At 40.4% G+C, this 19,097-nt stretch overlaps 1 protein-coding gene across 3 annotated transcripts in view; it reads right to left on the bottom strand.

Annotated features, from left to right (window-relative positions):
* Nucleotides 1–5,451: 5,451 nt before the first annotated feature.
* The window catches only part of LOC135089870 (uncharacterized), a 35,518-nt gene continuing 21,872 nt past the window's right edge, over nt 5,452–19,097 (bottom strand). For all 3 annotated transcript variants that reach the window (XM_063986034.1, XM_063986032.1, XM_063986033.1), the window contains exons 2-14: nt 17,375–17,563; nt 17,054–17,240; nt 16,591–16,704; nt 16,238–16,381; nt 11,600–11,721; nt 11,244–11,479; nt 10,729–10,878; nt 10,388–10,541; nt 10,087–10,269; nt 9,415–9,503; nt 9,031–9,244; nt 8,307–8,559; nt 5,452–8,120 (exon numbers count right to left, since the gene is read on the bottom strand). In XM_063986034.1, the coding sequence (XP_063842104.1) occupies nt 7,978–8,120; nt 8,307–8,559; nt 9,031–9,244; nt 9,415–9,503; nt 10,087–10,269; nt 10,388–10,541; nt 10,729–10,878; nt 11,244–11,479; nt 11,600–11,721; nt 16,238–16,381; nt 16,591–16,704; nt 17,054–17,240; nt 17,375–17,521 (2,136 nt within the window). In that variant the 5' untranslated portion in view covers nt 17,522–17,563 and the 3' untranslated portion in view covers nt 5,452–7,977. The remainder of the gene's footprint in view (nt 8,121–8,306; nt 8,560–9,030; nt 9,245–9,414; nt 9,504–10,086; nt 10,270–10,387; nt 10,542–10,728; nt 10,879–11,243; nt 11,480–11,599; nt 11,722–16,237; nt 16,382–16,590; nt 16,705–17,053; nt 17,241–17,374; nt 17,564–19,097) is intronic.

The following is a 19,097-nucleotide window of genomic DNA, read 5'->3' as shown; positions in this document are numbered from 1 at the left end:
TGCCACCTGCTCTAATGCCGCTCTTCCTTGATTTTTAAAACAGTACACTCACTCAGGGGACTGTAATCTATAAGTGTGGATGTTAATTAAGCATGAGTCCTCGCGTATCGCCCGTTTGAGGAGATTAAAGATTAGTAAAGTCATCTCGGCATAAGGAAGTCAGGGTTAGAGAACAACCACTGACAGTGCAGAACCACACGGGACTGTCGCGCTACTGGATGTCTCCTGTCCGTCTTGCCAGTTAATCTGTCAATGCTTCCTGGCTCAAGACGTGACACGATTTATGGGAATCACCTGACAAATTGACGAGAACAATATAGTACTGCTTCTAAACTGACTTGTTATTTATTTATTTATGCAAAGTTCATCATCATTACTACACGCCGGTTCATGAATGAAAGATGTCTGGATGAATATATATTACTTGATACATAGATCAAATAAATAAACAAAAAGGAAAAAAAATAAAAAAGTACTAGACAATCTCACTACGCCCCATGCTCTCTCTCTCTCTCTCTCTCTCTCTCTCTCTCTCTCTCTCTCTCTCTCTCTCAATATTACTGCAGTACGCACCTGTTACATGTGGGTGGATGGAAGATGGGGATGGGTACATGAGATAGAGGGTGGGATAAAAGTGGTACCAAAGAGAAAGAAGATGAAAACGATAAGACAGAATTCTGAGATGACAAAGCAAGAGAGAGAGAGAGAGAGAGAGAGAGAGATCCTGTCCGTTCCCAGTCCATATAACACCCCATTGGCTAGGTTAAGGGCAGGAGGGACTGCGGGAGGGAGAGGGTTGAAGTCCTGATAGGATAGCTAGGGCAGAGAGAGAGAGAGAGAGAGAGAGAGAGAGAGAGAGAGAGAGAGATTCAAACACCTCTTTGAATCTTGATGGGGGTGATGTAGTCGTGGGGTAACCAGTAATGGGTGTTTTCCTGTAGACTTGTAGAGTACGCTGGATCTCTCTCTCTCTCTCTCTCTCTCTCTCTCTCTCTCTCTCTCTCTCTCTCTCTCTCTCTCTCTCTCTCCATTCTTGCGGAAATCATTTAGTATTAATCATTACACTTGTTTTTCGTGCGTGTGATTTTCATTTCCTTGCTCTTATCTTTTTTTTCTTCTTCTTTTTCGCATGGAAAGTGTGGCAAAACGAAGCCGTACGAGAGAGAGAGAGAGAGAGAGAGAGAGAGAGAGAGAGAGAGAGAGAGAGAGAGAAAGGGGTGGAGGTATAAGGGCAAGATGACTCATGGTTGGTGCGTCCGCTCGTGTTGAAATATTTCTTACCTTTGTTGGAATTTTTTTTTTCCTCTCTCTCTCTCTCTCTCTCTCTCTCTCTCTCTCTCTCTCTCTCTCTCTCTCTCTCTCTTCTACGGAAGAGTTATCCTCATTATTAGCCTAGAATGTTTTGTTTCTTGTCTCACGCACTTCTTGTCGGATTTTTATTTCAACTTTGAAGCTTCTTAACTATATGCTGCTTCTTCTTAAAAAAAAAAAAAAAAAACATACATGAAAAACGCATGTATAATATTTCTCGCCATTTATTGTTCTCTTATTCTCCTTTCTTCGGTATGAAAAGGGGTACCATTTCTTTTATGTTATCAAGGATTTTCAAAGCGGATAAGGCCTTTATCATATATCTTCTCTGCTCGTGTCTCCTATCCGGAGTCGCTGTTTGAGATTAGTCTTCTCCATGTAGCTCTAAGTACGTTCCTATTTTGTCATTCCCTTTCTGTACCTTCCTATCCATCTATATTGATCATAAATCACCTGCATTCTTCTCTTGTAGCTCGTTTCTCTTCTGAGTTACTGTTTACATCGAGCCTTCTCCGCGTGGCTCTATTGTACGGTCTTACTTCATCTGTCTCTTTCTTTCTTTACCACTTAAACCGATCAAAAAATCATGTGCATTCCTCTGCGAGCACCGTCACATGGCTTCCACGAGGCAGGCTGAGAGTGAGGAGTGAGTGGGGAATGCCAAGTCATCAGTGTATCTCTCATCATACGCTCTGCTGGGCCTGAATGATGAATGTCCATGATAGTGTATCAGCTTTTTTTTTTTTTTTTTTACTGCCTTATCTGGTCATAATCACATAGGTGTGTAATGACTAATCGCTGGTATGTTTTACAGAAGAAAATGACAGGTTGAAAGCAATATCGATTTTGGATACAGAGGCTCAGTTTATTCATAAATGTCTTGTTTGACTTGAAACAATAGAGGTATCTGATTTTTTATTTATTTATTTTTTTGATCGGGAATGATAAGATTCGCTTCTGTATTGATTATCTGATAACTCTGATGCACGTGTGTGTGTGTATGTGTGTGTGTGTGTGGGTGGGTGGGTGGGTGGGTCGGTGTGGGTTCGTCTACTGAAAGCTGTTTTAAATATTCTCTTACCACATAGTGTTATATTTTCATTGCTTTTAATATATTTATATATCTTCTCTTCCCCGTCACGTACAAAACTCGCTATACTTCTTTTTATATATTTATTTATTTATTTTTTTCCTGTGTTTATGCATCGTTCATATTTTCGTTTGATGTTCCTTTCACATTTGTATAATTGTTACTGTTATCATTACTTAACATGAGTTCCACATAAGAGTAACATATTTTGACCTTGGCTTTATGAATGGCATTATTTAATTTCCGGATGGTGAGCAAGCATGTGTGTGTGTGTGTTTGGCATCATTCCCAGTTGTAGGGACACACCCGTGAACCCTACGGTAAGAGAGAGAGAGAGAGAGAGAGAGAGAGAGAGAGAGAGAGAGAGAGAGAGAGAGAGATTGCAAAGGTTTCAAGCACCAAAACAACTATTATCTATGGTGCTAACGTTGCTTCGTACAATAACATTAATATTAAGCTAAAATATGAGGCTTAGACAAGAGAGAGAGAGAGAGAGAGAGAGAGAGAGAGAGAGAGGCGTCAGTTGGTGGGCGGGTCGCATATTGCCTTCCTGTCATCCAATACCAATGGACGTAGCCTATCCAGCAGGGAGGAGGAGGAGGAGGAGGAGGACGAGGACGAGGAGGAGGCTGCTGCTCTCATGATAATAAGCTCACATCCACCAGTCTATCCTAGTTCTTTCTCTTTTGCTACTTTTCGTTATGTATAATTGCTCTCTCTCTCTCTCTCTCTCTCTCTCTCTCTCTCTCTCTCTCTCTCTCTCTCTCTCTCTCTCAATAGTTCATTCCACTTTAAATTTCCTCCCTTTTTTGGTATCATGTTATTTACTCGTACTTCGTCAATTTTTCTTATTATATCACATGACCATATTTTCTATTTCATCGTACCTCACATCTTATTAGTCTTCCACGTAATATTTCCTTCATTTTTGGCATCATGCTATACTCTTCGTCAGTTTTTCTGTCATACCATATTTTCTCTCATAACCTCACTGGCCCATATTAGTTTTTTCTTCGTAAAATTTCCTTCCTTTTCGCCCTTGTCAACATATATTGTTAAAGATATATTTTGTAAGCGTTCTCTTCTCTGTGTTACATTATATTCACTTTCAGCTTCAAGGATCCTAAGCCCTTGTCTCATAATCAGATTAGGGGCCACGTGATTGATTTAATTTTCCTGCCAGTGTCCCAGGTTGCCATATATCCTTCGATCGCCCCGTGCCATCGACCACCACCTTGACCTCAATCAGTCAATGCATACCAAAGGGAAAATCCTGTTTATTCTTATATGACATGGAAATATTTAATATACCAAGCTCTCTAGAGTATTACAGTCAGCGTGCCTCTCAAACACTTCAGCCTCTTACTCCACTACTTGAACAGACTCTAGGGTGTTCTCATGATTTGAGTGATAGTTTGAGAGCGATTCTGCATCACCAATGAGAAAAATACCCATGAAACCTGGAAAAAAAAAAAAAAACATCTTTGTGAGGTTGTTACTTCATGGAAGATTAGTCAAATTTTCAAGAGTGCTCTCATGATTCCAGTGACAGTTTGAAAGGAATTCTACATCGTTAAAGTGAAAAATACTTATGGAAACCTGGAAAAAAGTATTTGTAATCTTCGTAGAGACGTTTCATGAGAAGTCAGTGGTGGTGCTTTCGTGATTTGTGGCCTTTGAGAATAGTCCTTATGAGAACGTTTCAAAGTACAAGCCCTGTGCATGGGGGAGTGAATGTGTGTGTGCGAGTAGCGTGACTGGTGACGCAGCAAATTAAGGTGGCTGCTGTTGCTGCTGCTGTTTCCGTTAGGCACTTGGCTGGCGGCCATACCCTGAGCTGGGTTGCGTACAACAGAGGTGGGCGAACTGATACGGGCAGAAGAAAGCTAGTTAGTAAAGTCTGTGTTATTCATGTTTTCCCTGATAATGTGCTGCTTAAGAGTTTATCCGTGTATTGTGTAGTGAAAAAAGTGATAATATTTAATGAAGGTGCCATGAGAGAGAGAGAGAGAGAGAGAGAGAGAGAGAGAGAGAGAGACTGCTACATGCTCTCTCTCTGATTCATTAATGCAAAAAAATTACTTTTTCATGTTTAGTTTTACTGAAAGGCAGACATAAAGCGATAATATACGAGTATACCGGTATGAACTGAGCTCATACGTGTGTGTGTGTGTGTGTGTGTGTGTGTTATCAGTAGTATGTCTCTGTGCACTTGCCTTACACTCCGTCATATCTCATGCCACTCCTCCTCTCACCACAGCTTCCTTTCCTTCATGTATGCCTGCCAGTATCTTCCGTGCATCCAGCATGACAACAACCATTAGTGAGTGGATGTCATACACTCATCACAACTGGACTGTGTGTTCTGGAAGAGGAATCGCTATTCGCGCATCATCCTCACTGCACCGTTTACAAACCGAAATGATATAATGATCGATTTAGCAGCTATCTTGACGCCCGCTCCTTGCGTATGGCGCACAAAAATGGATCTTTCTCTCTCTCTCTCTCTCAAGCAGGAAGGATCGTCCAGGCTGAAGTCACTAATCAACATTAATTTTTACAGAGCCTTTATTAGGTACAAAAGCTATCACAGATTTTGTTTTATATTCCCTTCCATTTGTAAAAGAATTATCTACCACCTGCGAAAGTATATATATATATATATATATATATATATATATATATATATATATATATATATATATATATATATATATATATATATATATATATATATATTGAAGGTAGGTTCCATGCTTTGCATGAGTCAGCCTTTGTTGCCTGATGGCAGCTCACCAAGCTGCACATATTGACCTGTACAACTTGTTGAATTATCTAATTTGTAGGTTCTCCTCAGACCTTGCTCCTACATCTCCTTTGGTTCATCTACTGAGTCTGCATGGACTAAAGGCGACAGGATCAGGTTCTGTAGAGGGAGCTAAATGTCTATTATTAATTTAAGCCTGAGATATAATGATGTGTCTGAGAAAAAGTGAATCCATACAGTAAGACCCTCTTGGCTGAATTTCATGTGGATCAAGACAATCTGATTCATCTCAGTTCTTGGGTTCATGTATTTCTGTGCTTGTGTATATTCTACAGAATCTACAAGATTAATTTCCTTGAATACAGACAACCTGCACTTATATTATTATGTCATCAGTTATATATTGCACAACAATAGCAGAATCCACATACAATCTGTAAGACAATTTAGCTCAAATGCAACAACTAAACTTATAATTTGTTGTATCCTGTACTGACTTAGTACTGTACAATAATAGTTCACTGACAGGAGGTGCTGGTGACCTCAGTGTTTCACAGCCACAGCTTGTATCTAATTCAACCCCTAGTCATTTTCAGTTTATGGAAGTCCAACATCAGGGGATCTTACTGCATATGGAAGAGCAAATTAATATTCAATGCTGCATTCTTATTGCATGTAATAATGTGTAGTAATGGAACATACACATTTTGAATGATAAACAAAGCCTGTTATGTAGTACATGAGCACTGATGCAGTGCATAAACCTTTCATGAGTAACCATGATAAAAAGAGGAAATAAAGCTGCAAAAAACAAGCTGAGTAAAATGCGAACATCCACGTCCTTCTATATACACAACATTTTGCTACCTATACTCACTCACACACCTACATGTGATCAAAATAACAATAACATTAATATATCATAAAACCAGCACATGTACCATCAGCATTCATTCAGTCTGATGACTGTCTGAATAACACAGACACACACACACACACACACACACACACACACACACACACACACACACACACACACACACACATGAATGAGTACTTTCCTCCCTTACCAAGATGAGGATGGGGTGCATTGTGAGTGAAAGGTCACAGCATTACCCACAGACTGGATTACATGAGCCTGTAAGCTTTCACCAGGCAGATACAGGTTGTTGTCATGAGTCCAGCACATGATTCACAAGACCTTGGTGAAAAATTACACACACACACACACACACACACACACACACACACACACACACACACACACACACACACACACACACACACACACACACATTTTGTGTAAAGGCTTGTGTGATTCTAACCACCTAACTGATACCCTTCATATAATTATATTAAAATGCTGAATCAAATATTGTGAACAACAAGTACATCTTCATATAAACAGCTACACTACCATATGTAAAATCTACAATTATATGTGTATATATATAGGCTACAAAATAGTATGGTTACTATGGCTGCACAGTGGATTAAAGTGCTGTATTCCTTGGTGGTCTAGCAACAGTTGAAGGCAGCCACTTAGATAGATAATGAAATAAGCTTGGCTCTGTCTACTGATGGTCTTTGGAATGGAACCATCATTGATTAAAGTATAAGCAAACAAAATATGCTCTCTTAAATATTCTTGCCATCAGGTCCTGAGGGAAAGCACCTCAGCCATTAAATGTGTGTCTTGTATAATGATTCTGTACATACACTGTAGGGTCTATTAGCTACAGCACCATCCAGAGCTGGTCCTCACTGTTAAACTTCCTGTTCTAAGCAAGATTGGCTGTCAATTCTATCAGGAACAATAGAATTTTAAGGTCCAGTAAAAGATCCCATTTTCATTAACAGAACATTAAAATTCCAAGGCCTTTTCATTGCACACCACTAAGCCCTGGACAGAAATGGGGTTAAGATGCAGGGATAATCTTTGAAGGGATTAATCAGTAAATAAGATTCTTACAAGCAATGATGGGGTGATGCCAGCCCTATAATTCCTTTCTCATGTGGTAGAGCACACACAGCTACATGCACCATTATAGTATGTGGTGGGCAAGAGAGTTGCTGGAGTTTGATGTTTACTAGTATATTCCATTCTATTTCTAGTCTATGCTGATGCTTGTTTGCAGAACCCTTCTGATGGGATTGTCATGACAGAGGAGTCATTTTCTTCTTCCTCATCAGGCATCCAGATCTCATATACACACATGCATCACTTTCACTAACCATTCTATCAGCAAAAGATCATTCAAATCAGTGAAATACTTGCATTTTTGTATCATCCTTCCTGACTACTCCAAAGACTCCCTATATCCTTTGTAGACACTTCCCATCCACTAGTCATTCCTCACTGAAGCTTTTTGTCCCTATATAAGTAAGTTATGCCAATAGATGGGAGTGATTTACATTGATGAGCACAGGTTTCATTTGTATCCTGAGATGATAAAATATTGTAGATTACCTATTATAATTCAATTGAGTACAGAAATGTTTCTATATACAAAAATATCTATTGCTTACCATTCAATCACTATCAAGTCTCAAGAAATGCATAGTGATAATCTAAAGTCATCCTTAAAAACTACACATAAGTCTGTATCACAATTTTGTCAAAACACATACAGTAAGGTTCTTTGGTATTATTATCAGACTACTACTGTATCCTGCATGAACTTAATGGAGACAAGGAGAGGACTTTACTACCCTGCAATACAGGACATCATACAGTGAAAGGACAAGTTGCACATATACTCTTATAACATAACACAAGGAAATGAGATAGTGCACCAGACAACATTCTTCACACCTCCTGCTGTGTCTGTGACTGGACAGTGGAGCGGTGGATCAGGAAGCAGATGAACATGAGGAAGGAGCCAGCAAAGAGACTTCCGGATGAGAAGCCCACCACCCCATCAAAGTTGCCAGTCTTGTCCACAATGAGACCTTCAGTGGAGAGAGGCAAACTGTTCTCAGGTGAGGATATGAATAAGTGTGTTGTGTGCTGCTGCTGCCACTGACTATCTTGGCTTTGTGTACTCCTGGCTATGCTGATACTATAATACTGTAGGGTTATGCTTAGTAACAATGATCATAATCAGCTTATACTGTCATGTTCTTAAGAGTCCTCACCAGCAATGGGTGCTCCAATGAGAGCTCCGATGCCTCCAAGGAAGAGAATGTAGCCAAACACTGTGGACAGCTTCTCTCTGCCAAACACCATGGTGGGGGTGACGGCAATGAGCACGTTTTGTGACCCGTTCAGAATTCCAAACATGGCCGTGAGGACAAGGAAATGTGTGCTGGTGGTGATGAAGGCGTGACTAAACATCACCACCCCACAGAGCAGCATTGACACAGAGAAAGTTAGCACCGGGTTGATGAGCTGTGAACAAAATAATCTGGTTACTAAAAGACAGAATTTCTAAAGTTTTTGCATAAATCTCTTAATCTAATAGACGACTGGTGAGTATACAAAAAGTGTGGTATCTGTGGGAGTTGTCACCAGAGGTTAGTGCGATGTGATGGGTAGCACAGCCACCCAGTAAGTGGAAGGTTCTGGGTTTGATCCCCAGGTGGTGCCTGCTTTTCTGGTGAGGCTCCACAACCACAACAATACTCCTCATATTGCATTAACTCTAGACAAGCCTGATATGCTTTAGACCTTTTGCAGCCTTTACAATCCTTTTACATGTAAAAAAGAAATATGAAAAAGGTGAATGAAATTGGGATAAGAGTAGCAGGTAAGCACTCTGCTGATGGACAACATGAAGGCATCTCTATCTGAATTCAGAGTTTATCATTCTTCAGACTTGATGCCAGCTGTCTGGGTAATAGTGTTATGATGCACACTCACTGTAACTGAGAGCATGATCCCTGTGCTCATCCTGCCCACCAGGTCACCAATACCAATCCCTGAGAGAGCCATGGTGTAGTAGTCCCCAACACCCTTGGAGACGGCAAAGTCCTTGTAAATGATGAAGAAGCATATTGTCCCCACCATGGCAAAGAAGTAGGCCACGTTCAGGAGCCAGAACCGCGACTCCATGAAAATACTGTCCTCTGACTTCCTGTTGATGTGACAGTGGTGTGAAATGACATGAAAAACACAGTGTAACTTCTCTTATTGTGGTTGTAATATGAAATTTTATATTAACCATGACTGCAAATGGAAGTCAATGTGTGATGAAATGGAAAACTTAAGTCAAAAGAAAGGGACTGATGTGAAGGTTCGGCTGACCTTGTGAGTCCAACGAGGGTGGCACATATCTTTTCTTTCACTTGGGACATCCTCACACGCAGGGACTTGTGTTCCCCCATTCCTGAATGCTGAGGGGAGATTGGAGTTACTAGAGTTATCAAAGTTCTTCATGTATGCTATATACATTCATACAAGTAGTACTATGTATGCAAGGTTAATTTTTTAACTGATTTATTTCTATATTATAAATACTATGTATGCAAGGTTATTTTTTTTTATTGATTTATTTCTATATAAGAGGAGCACTGGCCTAGACCAAAAAATAGGAAAATAAAAAAAAGGCCCACTAAAGGTGCCAGTCCCTGAAGAAAAAGGCAAATGGATTATCTGAAATTGGAGGATAAATGAATGAATAGGAAAGGAGATTTTCCCATGAATATTACATGTTTACTAATAGCAGATGTAATGAACTTACAAAGATTTCTTTTATGCTAAATAATATAGTACAGCTGATTGTATCATCACAAACAAGGGGACTGGCACCTCAATGGGCCTTTTTTATTATAGTTTTGTTGCCCTTGGCTGGTGTCCCTCCTACATAAAAATAAATAAATAAATAAATAAAAGAAAGAAACAATAAATAAATAAAATAAAAAAAATAATAATATAGTGTTCTGAGATGCCAGAATTAAACCAAGCACACCCACGCACCTCACTGGGGCAGGTGTCCTCCTCCTCCAGCACACAGCAGCCCAGGTCACAGTCACCCTCCCGCAGCATGAATCGGGCCCGGCCACCTCCACAGCTGCCCTTCAGACTGTCTCCCTCCCCATCCATGAGGTAGTGGTGGTGGATAAAGCTGTGAGGGTTGGACTTGATTCCGCTTAGCCCAGCCTGCCACACAAACCATCATTAGCAACTATGAACTATGCTATTTACATACTTGAAGGAGAAATTTCATATATGATATATCTGTAATGTACATCTTTCCATCCATGAGTAAACTCAGTACCTGAGAGTCCCGACGGGAACAGAAACTGTGTGTGTTGGAATGAAGACCAAAGTCCGCATAGGAATCTTTGTGATGGAAGCTGAACTGATTGGAACGGAGATCAAGATGAGACAGTTCTGCATGAGAGTCTCTGCAGAAGCTGTGGCCATTGGATCTGTGAGAATCATACATACAAAATAGACCATTATTTCAACACATTCCAAAATGCTAGATTTGAAAACCAATTCTGGCTTTGTAAAACAACACAAAATGCATACACTGTGGTCATCTGATAAATCATTCTTCTGATACTTCTCCTTTTAACTTTTCTTCTCTCTACGACCGAGGGTTTGTGTTTTTACCGTATGCTGCCAATGACCAGGTGGGATCCCTTGGAGCAGAAGCTGTGCTGGTTGGAGCGCAGGTTGAGGTGATGGTGTGAGTCCCTGAGGCTCAGCTGGGAATGGGAAAGGTAGCTTGCCTCTGCTGACAGACGAAGGCTGGAGAAAGACCTGTGTGGTGGCAGGGATGATAATGAGTAGCTGCTTCTGGAATATCTACTTTTTAATTAAAAATGGATCAATATAGATGCCAAACAGTAACTAAAAGGTTATGCTCAAGCTGTGCAGCTTGAGCATATACAAATTAATCTGAGTGACAGTAAATTGCAAGAGGTGGATTTTTGGATGGTGACAGATGAAAACTTTCTATTGTACATGATTGTCTTTAGTGAAAGTCTCTTGAGGAAATGTCAGGATCACTGTACAGCAAATGAGGGAAAGGTTATATATGCATTACCTTACAAGCTCCATGAAATTATTTCACTGGAATTATCAGACATTAAGTTAGGTTTAGTAGGATTTTCTGTGTGTAATACCTGTGATTGAGAGTCTTTTCTAATAACATTCGGCTTTTAGATGTTTTAAGTCCCTTCAGAGATTTTGACTTGGGAAGGTTTTCCTCCATGTCCCACTGTTCATTGTAAGATGGAGCAACAGGTCGCAGAGGGAAGACGAGAGCTCCAAACACTACTATCTGCAGACTGAGTCCAGCATTCCAGATATACGCCCCTCGCCATCCATACTCCTCTATGTTATACTCGGTCAATGAACTCTGAAAGGAAAAATTAAATTGATTGGACTGACAGTCTCTATGTCCTTTCCCTCATGGAGCATCAGCATGGATATGCACTGTATTTTAGCCCATGGCAAACTATGAGGCACTGTGACTCACCAGAAAGAAAATGCCCAACCCAATGCCCAGCATGGCAGTGGAGGTGGCAATGGAGTGCCGTTTGTTGAAGTACTGGTTGAGGGCTGTGATCTGGCCTGAGTACGAGAAACTCATCCCACATGCTGAAAGGACAAACAGGCATTACACCACTGTGACACCAGCAACTCTTGGTGGCAGAAGATGAATGTAGGAAACTGTGTGTGTGTGTGTGTGTGTGTGTGTGTGTGTGTGTGTGTGTGTGTGTGTGTGTGTGTGTGTGTGTGTGTGTGTGTGTGTGTGTGCACCAGGGAGACATGGCAAAAAGGGAGTAGTGACCATGTATGAAGGGTCAATTCTGAGATGAAAACTGAAACTAACTGTCTAGGAGAAGATGAAGGTGCACGAGGGAGTGTTGCATTCAGAGTTATAAAAGGCACTATAGGAAGTGAAGTTACAGTCATTCATCTGTTTTCTGACCACTACAGACCCACTCTGCTTAAGGGACCATAAGGGATGAAGTAAGCCCCTTATTTGTCAAGTAGCCTATCACTACCCAGTACCCTCAAGACACTGTGCTAACCCAAGAGAGATCAGATGGTATTCACAAAGTCCTTAGAGGCAGACTTTGAATCCAAGATATAGTAATAAACTTGAGACATGTTTGTAAAGCAAGAATTTTTATGCTCTCCTGGGTACAAAGTCATGAGCAAGATCTCATGAAAATATAAAGAAATTGTACACTGCTAAGGAAAAAATGAGTAAGTATGCAAGTCTCTGAGCAAAGGTCTTCCTTCTGCTCCTGTCCATGCTTGTCTCCTCTTCCTGTTTGCCCAAGTACATCATGCAGACCTCATGACATGCAATGGTTACTAGATGATACATGTGGGTGGAACACGTGGAAATATATGCTCTGGGAAGTATGTACCAGTTAGTACTGTAGATATGCAAGTGTAAGGAACCTTTAGCACAGCATGAAATTGTATGAAGACATTTTTATATTGCTGAAGAAGTAAGATGCTAAAAATATGATCTGAAACCATCTTCAGTCTTTTTGCTTCATCAAAAAAATATGCACATTGATGCTAAATATTCTTTTGAAAACTTTACTCTTGGTACAAGTAAAACTGATGGAAAACTGACATCCTTTCAAAAGTTCATGGAATGATGTTTATAATAATAAATAATTTATTAAACAAATATTTAGAATTAACAGGTGAATAACTGCAATATATCTATTGGCATGTAAAGTGAAATAAAATGTCCACAGAACTGGACTGCACATTTACACAAAGAAAGGGATTAGTGACTGGAAGGAATGTACCAGACATGTACATGATTACAATGTACATGCTATGCAGACTCAAAAAGCACCTGCAGCAGGATACTTCAAGAAAATACTATACACATACATCTTTTAGCTCTTACAAATAAGTTTTAAGTGGACTGGATGAAGAGTGTCAGGTATAGTCTTTGTGTTCTACAGCTCACTTTCTCTCCCTCTCTCTCTCTCTCTCTCTTCTCTCTCTGAGCAGAACAAATATTTGGAACTTGATTTATACAGGAAGTGTGAAGACCAAAGGCAGGGCCTACAGTGGCTGCAAGGCTGACTCACTCACAGGGGAGGAGTGGAAGGGTCAACAGTGTAGTGGCTAACTGGCATGGAAGAGGGGAGGGGCCTACACATTAAATATTGCTTTTATCTCACAAAAAGTCAGGAGTTTTATATGTTGATGGATAAATAACAAAGGTCAGAGGAGGGGTGGTATAGAAGATACTAGTACTATTATAGAAAACCTTAAGCCCATTCATCAGAACACTCTGTTAACCACTAAACACATTTTCACAAACATGGCAAAGCAATCAATGAATGCAATACAAATCATCTCAGAACATCATATGATCTTAGGGAGCGTTATACAGCACTGCCTTCAAACCCAACTTGGTTCAATCCAGTGGCTCTGATATACATTACAGGATAACCATACAAGTGTTTGTATGTAATGCTCCTCTGGAATACTGTACCACTCACCACTCACTACATACTGCACTGCAAGTATAAAGTGGTGTGCCTGTATTGCAATACTCCTACTGGATGACGTGCAGGGTCGTGCCTGGTCATTAACCACTCTACCTTCTTCACACTCAACTGCCTGTCCATGCTCATGGTGGCATATCTGTCTTCATACAGGGAGGCACAGTGCACCTCTTGGCAGTGAAGCATTGCTACTCTGTTAAGTTACACTAATGGAAAATACACAATTCAAAGTAAGGCAGAACGTCAGGGTATATAGAGTGGTGGCCATGTTCTGAGATGTCATGTATAACTTTCAATGTCAGAACATACAGCAGCCTCTGAGGGTTCATTCATCTACAGTGTCACACAATGTTCAACACATCTCTCATAGCTGAATATGTTACATATTAATATTACATTAATGGCAAAAGAAAACTCTGAAATAGAGTAGAATCAACATACTTAAAACAACTGTTTATCATCAGGAAGTTAAATAAGTGATCAAACATTTACACTGATAAAAAAAAATACCATTATTTTGTGCTAAAATAGAGTGATGATGTCCTTGAGGTGAAGTAGCTTGAAGCATTTCTCTAACAGCTTGGGAACTCAAGACACAGTCTGCCTCCATGCCCAGGACAAAACTTGCATCATTGGTGCTCAATTGGCAAAATGTACTGTTGATTTATGCCTTTCATGAAACAACAGCCATACATGTTAAAGTTAGTTTCATACTGAAAATGCTGTGTGAGGGTGGGATATTGGACTATAATAAGTTAATTGATATTCCCTTGTATGAGGCAATATTTGGATAGTGATCACTGTGAATCTTAAGCCACCTGTAAGCCACACACTGCATGCACCATTATCTCTACTTCCCTAAATCAGATCTCTCAACTGCTTCCTAGGCAAGAGTGAAAAAGCAAATGACATCAAACTGCATAAAAGGTGAAAGCACAGTTGTGGAAGAGTAATGTGTTGTATGTGTTGAGCAACGTGATTGGGTCTGCAAATCAAGCACATTTCATATTGACTTATGAACTGCAGCCATGTGAAAAGATGAAAAATGCAAGTCCCAATGTGAGAGATGCCTCAGTGATACAAAACATGAACTATCTTTTCTACATTCACTAGCCTTAGAAGCTCACTCTCTAGTCCAAACTCTACCTACATCTGACTCCAATTTCTTTCAAAACCAACCATTTCCTGTCTCTCTTGTGCCTAGTGCGCTGCACACACACATGCGCGCACACACACACTGCCAGGGCCTTCTCTTATCCCTCCTTTCTATGGCAACTATGTGTCTCCTAGTGTTGTCCCATATGTATGTACCTAATCTTATCTAATCAGATCTACTTTGATACCCTTTTGTTGTAGCTTCCTATTGCCAGGTAAATGTAAGTTACCATTCAACAGTTGTCTATCATTAGTCACGCAAGATTTCATTGTCATGCATTGAAAAAAAAAGGAAAATAAAATCCGTAGCTGTGTTTTCACCATTAATATGTTGAAATAAGAAGTGAGAAAATATTAGCAGAAATATATCTGGATCATGCAGCAGCAGGAATCAAGCTTCTAGCAGAAAGCATCAGAAATATGTAATTCTGAATAAAAAGAGAAAATGGGGAAAATTATGAGCAGTGGTTTTTGGAAAGAAAAGTTGATATGCATGTTTTTTTTTTTTACATAATTTTCTGAAATAAAATAAATGAGCAGTACATGGCAGAATGGAAGTGTGAAGGCTGAAAGTGATGGTGTGACTGTTGCACATAATATTGCATCCATGATTATATGGCCACAAGAAAGACAGGAAGAGAAAGAGAAAAAAAAATATAGGAATAAATTTTTTTGTAAGATTTGCTACAAGTATATCCAACATTGTAGTCAAATGATATAACACATCTGTCATTGTGGCAAATCATCAACACTGCATGAACTGTGGTAAGGAGCCTTACCCCGACGGCCGGCGCAGGAAGGCCAGCCGAGTGTATACGTACCTTTCATCAGCCTCCATTGACTCTGTGTTCTCCTGAAAGTGAGCTATAACCCTCGAAGGGGAATCAACATCCTCATTTTTTCTTTTATCAAGACCCTCATCATCCTGACCATCATCATCACCATCACATCACCATCAAAGTGCTGCTGCTGCTGTGTCTGTGGCTCCTGGATTGTTTAGCTAAGGCGAGACATCGTATCTTCTGATTTTTAAAGCTTCTGCATCCTCCTAATTTTGAGGCTGTAAATAGTTGGGAAAGAAAATGCAATGGTAATTAAGTGCAGGAGTGCAGCCGGCTGGTGTAGTGCAGGGCAGACCTCTGTGTCAGCTGTCAGCACCTCAAGCTGTCTGCCTGCCAGGGGCTTACTTCAAAGCTTCAACCATTTTTGTGGCCTGAAACAAAGACTGCATGGGAAAAGCATCAGGGCTAAACCCCGGAGAGTCGAAGAGAAAGAGGAAAAAAAATCTCTACGATGATACAGCATCATTGTATGGGTCAATATCATGCCTATTCCACATGTATAGTACAAATGTGGCCAAACAGACAAAGATAAAATGAATGATGACATTACGCAGCTGAGGAAGGAAAGGGGGGCAGGACTGCCACTTTGTGTTGTGACTAGCCTTGCCTCAGTATCTGTTCTCTTACCTACTACCACTCCATAGGTGAAGAAGAGAGCCTCCAGGGAGGTGGTGAAGGCAGACACCATGTAGCCAGCAGCCATGATGAGTGACCCACAGATGATGGCTGCACGACAACCAAACGTCTGGATGAACATGAAGCTCATGGGTCCTGGAAAACAAGGTATAGGAGATTAAGTACTTTAAACCTTATAAGTACCTTTGTAACTTGAAATAAGTGAGACTCCCTTAAGTCACAAGTATTTATGTATAACAGAGTAGACTGATTTTAGCCTGTTTTCATGTGTGATGAGGGATAATTTTGTGATGCCAGTCCAGTAAACTTGTCCTGCATGAATGGCAAAGGGCAGCGTGAACTACCTCCAAGCATGAAGAAGGCGTTGATGAGAGAACCCATCCAGGCAGTATAAGAGCGACTGTGCCCATACTCTCCCAACATCTGCACATAAAACATTCCAGTTGTGGAGAGAAGGCCTGGGGAAACAGATTTTCTCCATTAATCTCTCTCTCTCTCTCTCTCTCTCTGCTTCTACTCTCCATGCATAAATAAGCACATATGTAATCAATTATCTTCAACAGGGAAAAATGGAAAAGTGATGTTGCATGCATTACTATATTTTATGTTAAATTATTGTTATGTCAGCTAATTATCATAAAAGTTTATCAGATGATAAACTGTGATAGGAGAATCAAAAACATTTTCATTTATCTGCATATGAAATGTGTGTGTGTGTGTGTGTGTGTGTGTGTGTGTGTGTGTGTGTGTGTGTGTGTGTGTGTGTGTGTGTGTGTGTGTGTGTGTGTGTGTGTGTCTGTGCAGTACCTGAAGTAATGACAAAGACCCCAAACATGGCAATAAGGATGACCCATGCCCAGCCTCTATCTACATCAGGATGAGATTCCCACAAGCAGGCATCCAGCTCCTCTTCTTCCTTCTCCTCTTCATCCTCTTGCTCCTCCAGTTCCTCCTTCTTCTCCTCTCCTCCTTCAGTGACTTCTGTGGTCTCATCCTTGAAGATAATGTCCCATTGTTGAAATAATTCTTATGGTCTGCTACCAGTCAATATATGTAACATACATTCTCTCTCTCTCTCTCTCTCTCTCTCTCTCTCTCTCTCTCTCTCTCTCTCTCTCTCTCTTATACCTGGGGGGGCTCTGCAATAGTTTCAGCTTCACTTTCATCGCCAGTGGAACCTTCCTTGGCCTCCTCAATAGTGCCAAGTGTCAGACCCGGCTCCACACCCCCCAGTGGGGATGTCACAGGGTCCTCTTCATACGTGTGAGCTCCCATCCTGTTGACGACAGCGACGGCAGGAACGGAGGAGCAACGAACCTGAAAGAGCCATAGATCTTGTCATGCCCAACTTTGGAACGCCTTGGAGATACCATGACATTGATCTGAAGGTGGGATTGGTTGGCCAAGAGAAGTTGTAAGCATGAGAACCGCATATACTTAAAGAATACAAATGAAAGTCTAAGGAATGACGTGTTTTCTAAGAGAGAGAGAGAGAGAGAGAGAGAGAGAGAGAGAGAGAGAGAGAGAGAGAGAGAGAAGGTTATTTAAAAAAGCAGGAACTGCCACTGGTTTTTATCATCCTCACTTATGTTCTTATGCTCTTACGTAAAAACTGTAATATGACAAAACCCCAACTTTGAAAATGCTTTTATACATACTTTCTATCTCTTATTAATTTATTTCTCTATTTCTGTAATAAATCGGCAGTGAGTTAGTGTATGGGTGTGCACTGCTGCTGCATGGCTAGGGACAAACATAACTGTCCAATTACAAAGGAAAAAAGTAAGAGACGTAAGAGATCCCGGATGGACAAAAGTGAAGCAGCTCGGAGCAACAACTGCACTGCGGCTCCTTTCTTTCTCACTCTGAAGGAACACACCACCTATCCGTGCCATCATGCACTACCTCGTCTCACGTAATTGGACCAGGTGGTGGTGGTGTTTGAGGTAACTCGAGTTTTTATCAGCCTCCCTCGCCGGTATCACCGCTGTCAAAAAAAAAAAAAAAAAAAACGCGGCGATATCAAAGCAAAAGCAACGTCTCCTATATGGACTAGACCACTTCGGGTTCTTAACCCTCTGACTCCTTCTAACAGGCTACATTGGAAGTTAAAAGAAAGAGTACTTTCATGGTTGTAGCGATAGTTTAATAAGGATTCTGCATCTGAGAAGGTAAATGTACCCATGAGAATCAGACTCATCATATTTGTGGCCTTCGAAAATATGGGTGGTTGATGACTAGTGAGATCCCAAGCATGTCAGCCTCTCACTGACGAAGGGAATCTTGTTTCACATGTTAACGTATTCACAATCTGACATGCAACTTTAGTGAGGAAAAAAAAAAAAAAAAAAAAAAAAAAAAATATATATATATATATATATATATATATATATATATATATATATATATATATATATATATATATATATATATATATATATATATATATATATATAAGCGTATTATGCAAGGGTCTATCCAGTGTCATATGATTCTTTTACAACACGCATGAGAGCTCCTTTTACAACACGCATGAGAGCTCCTGAGGGACTCGGCTGGTTTCTGGGTGACGCAGTGGCCTACCCTGCAAAGTGCCGCAAAGTGTGGCACAATGCTGAATCTTGATGGAAGTAATGAATACTGACATGGAAGTGGTGCATTGTCGGGCAAGATAAACTGAATCTTCGTGGAATTGGTTTATTTCTTAGGTCTCGCGCCACACGATGACGCGCGGCCTTCGCGAGCAGTAGAGAACTGATATGATAAAATTTATCCCTTCATTATTGTGTCAACATCGCTTCTCCTCATATACATTCTTATGTTAGATAACAACTAAAGAAAAAATACATGT

Source organism: Scylla paramamosain, chromosome 33 (genome assembly GCF_035594125.1).
Source record: "Scylla paramamosain isolate STU-SP2022 chromosome 33, ASM3559412v1, whole genome shotgun sequence".
NCBI lineage: Eukaryota > Metazoa > Arthropoda > Malacostraca > Decapoda > Portunidae > Scylla > Scylla paramamosain.
This window is presented reverse-complemented; position numbering and strand designations above follow the sequence as displayed.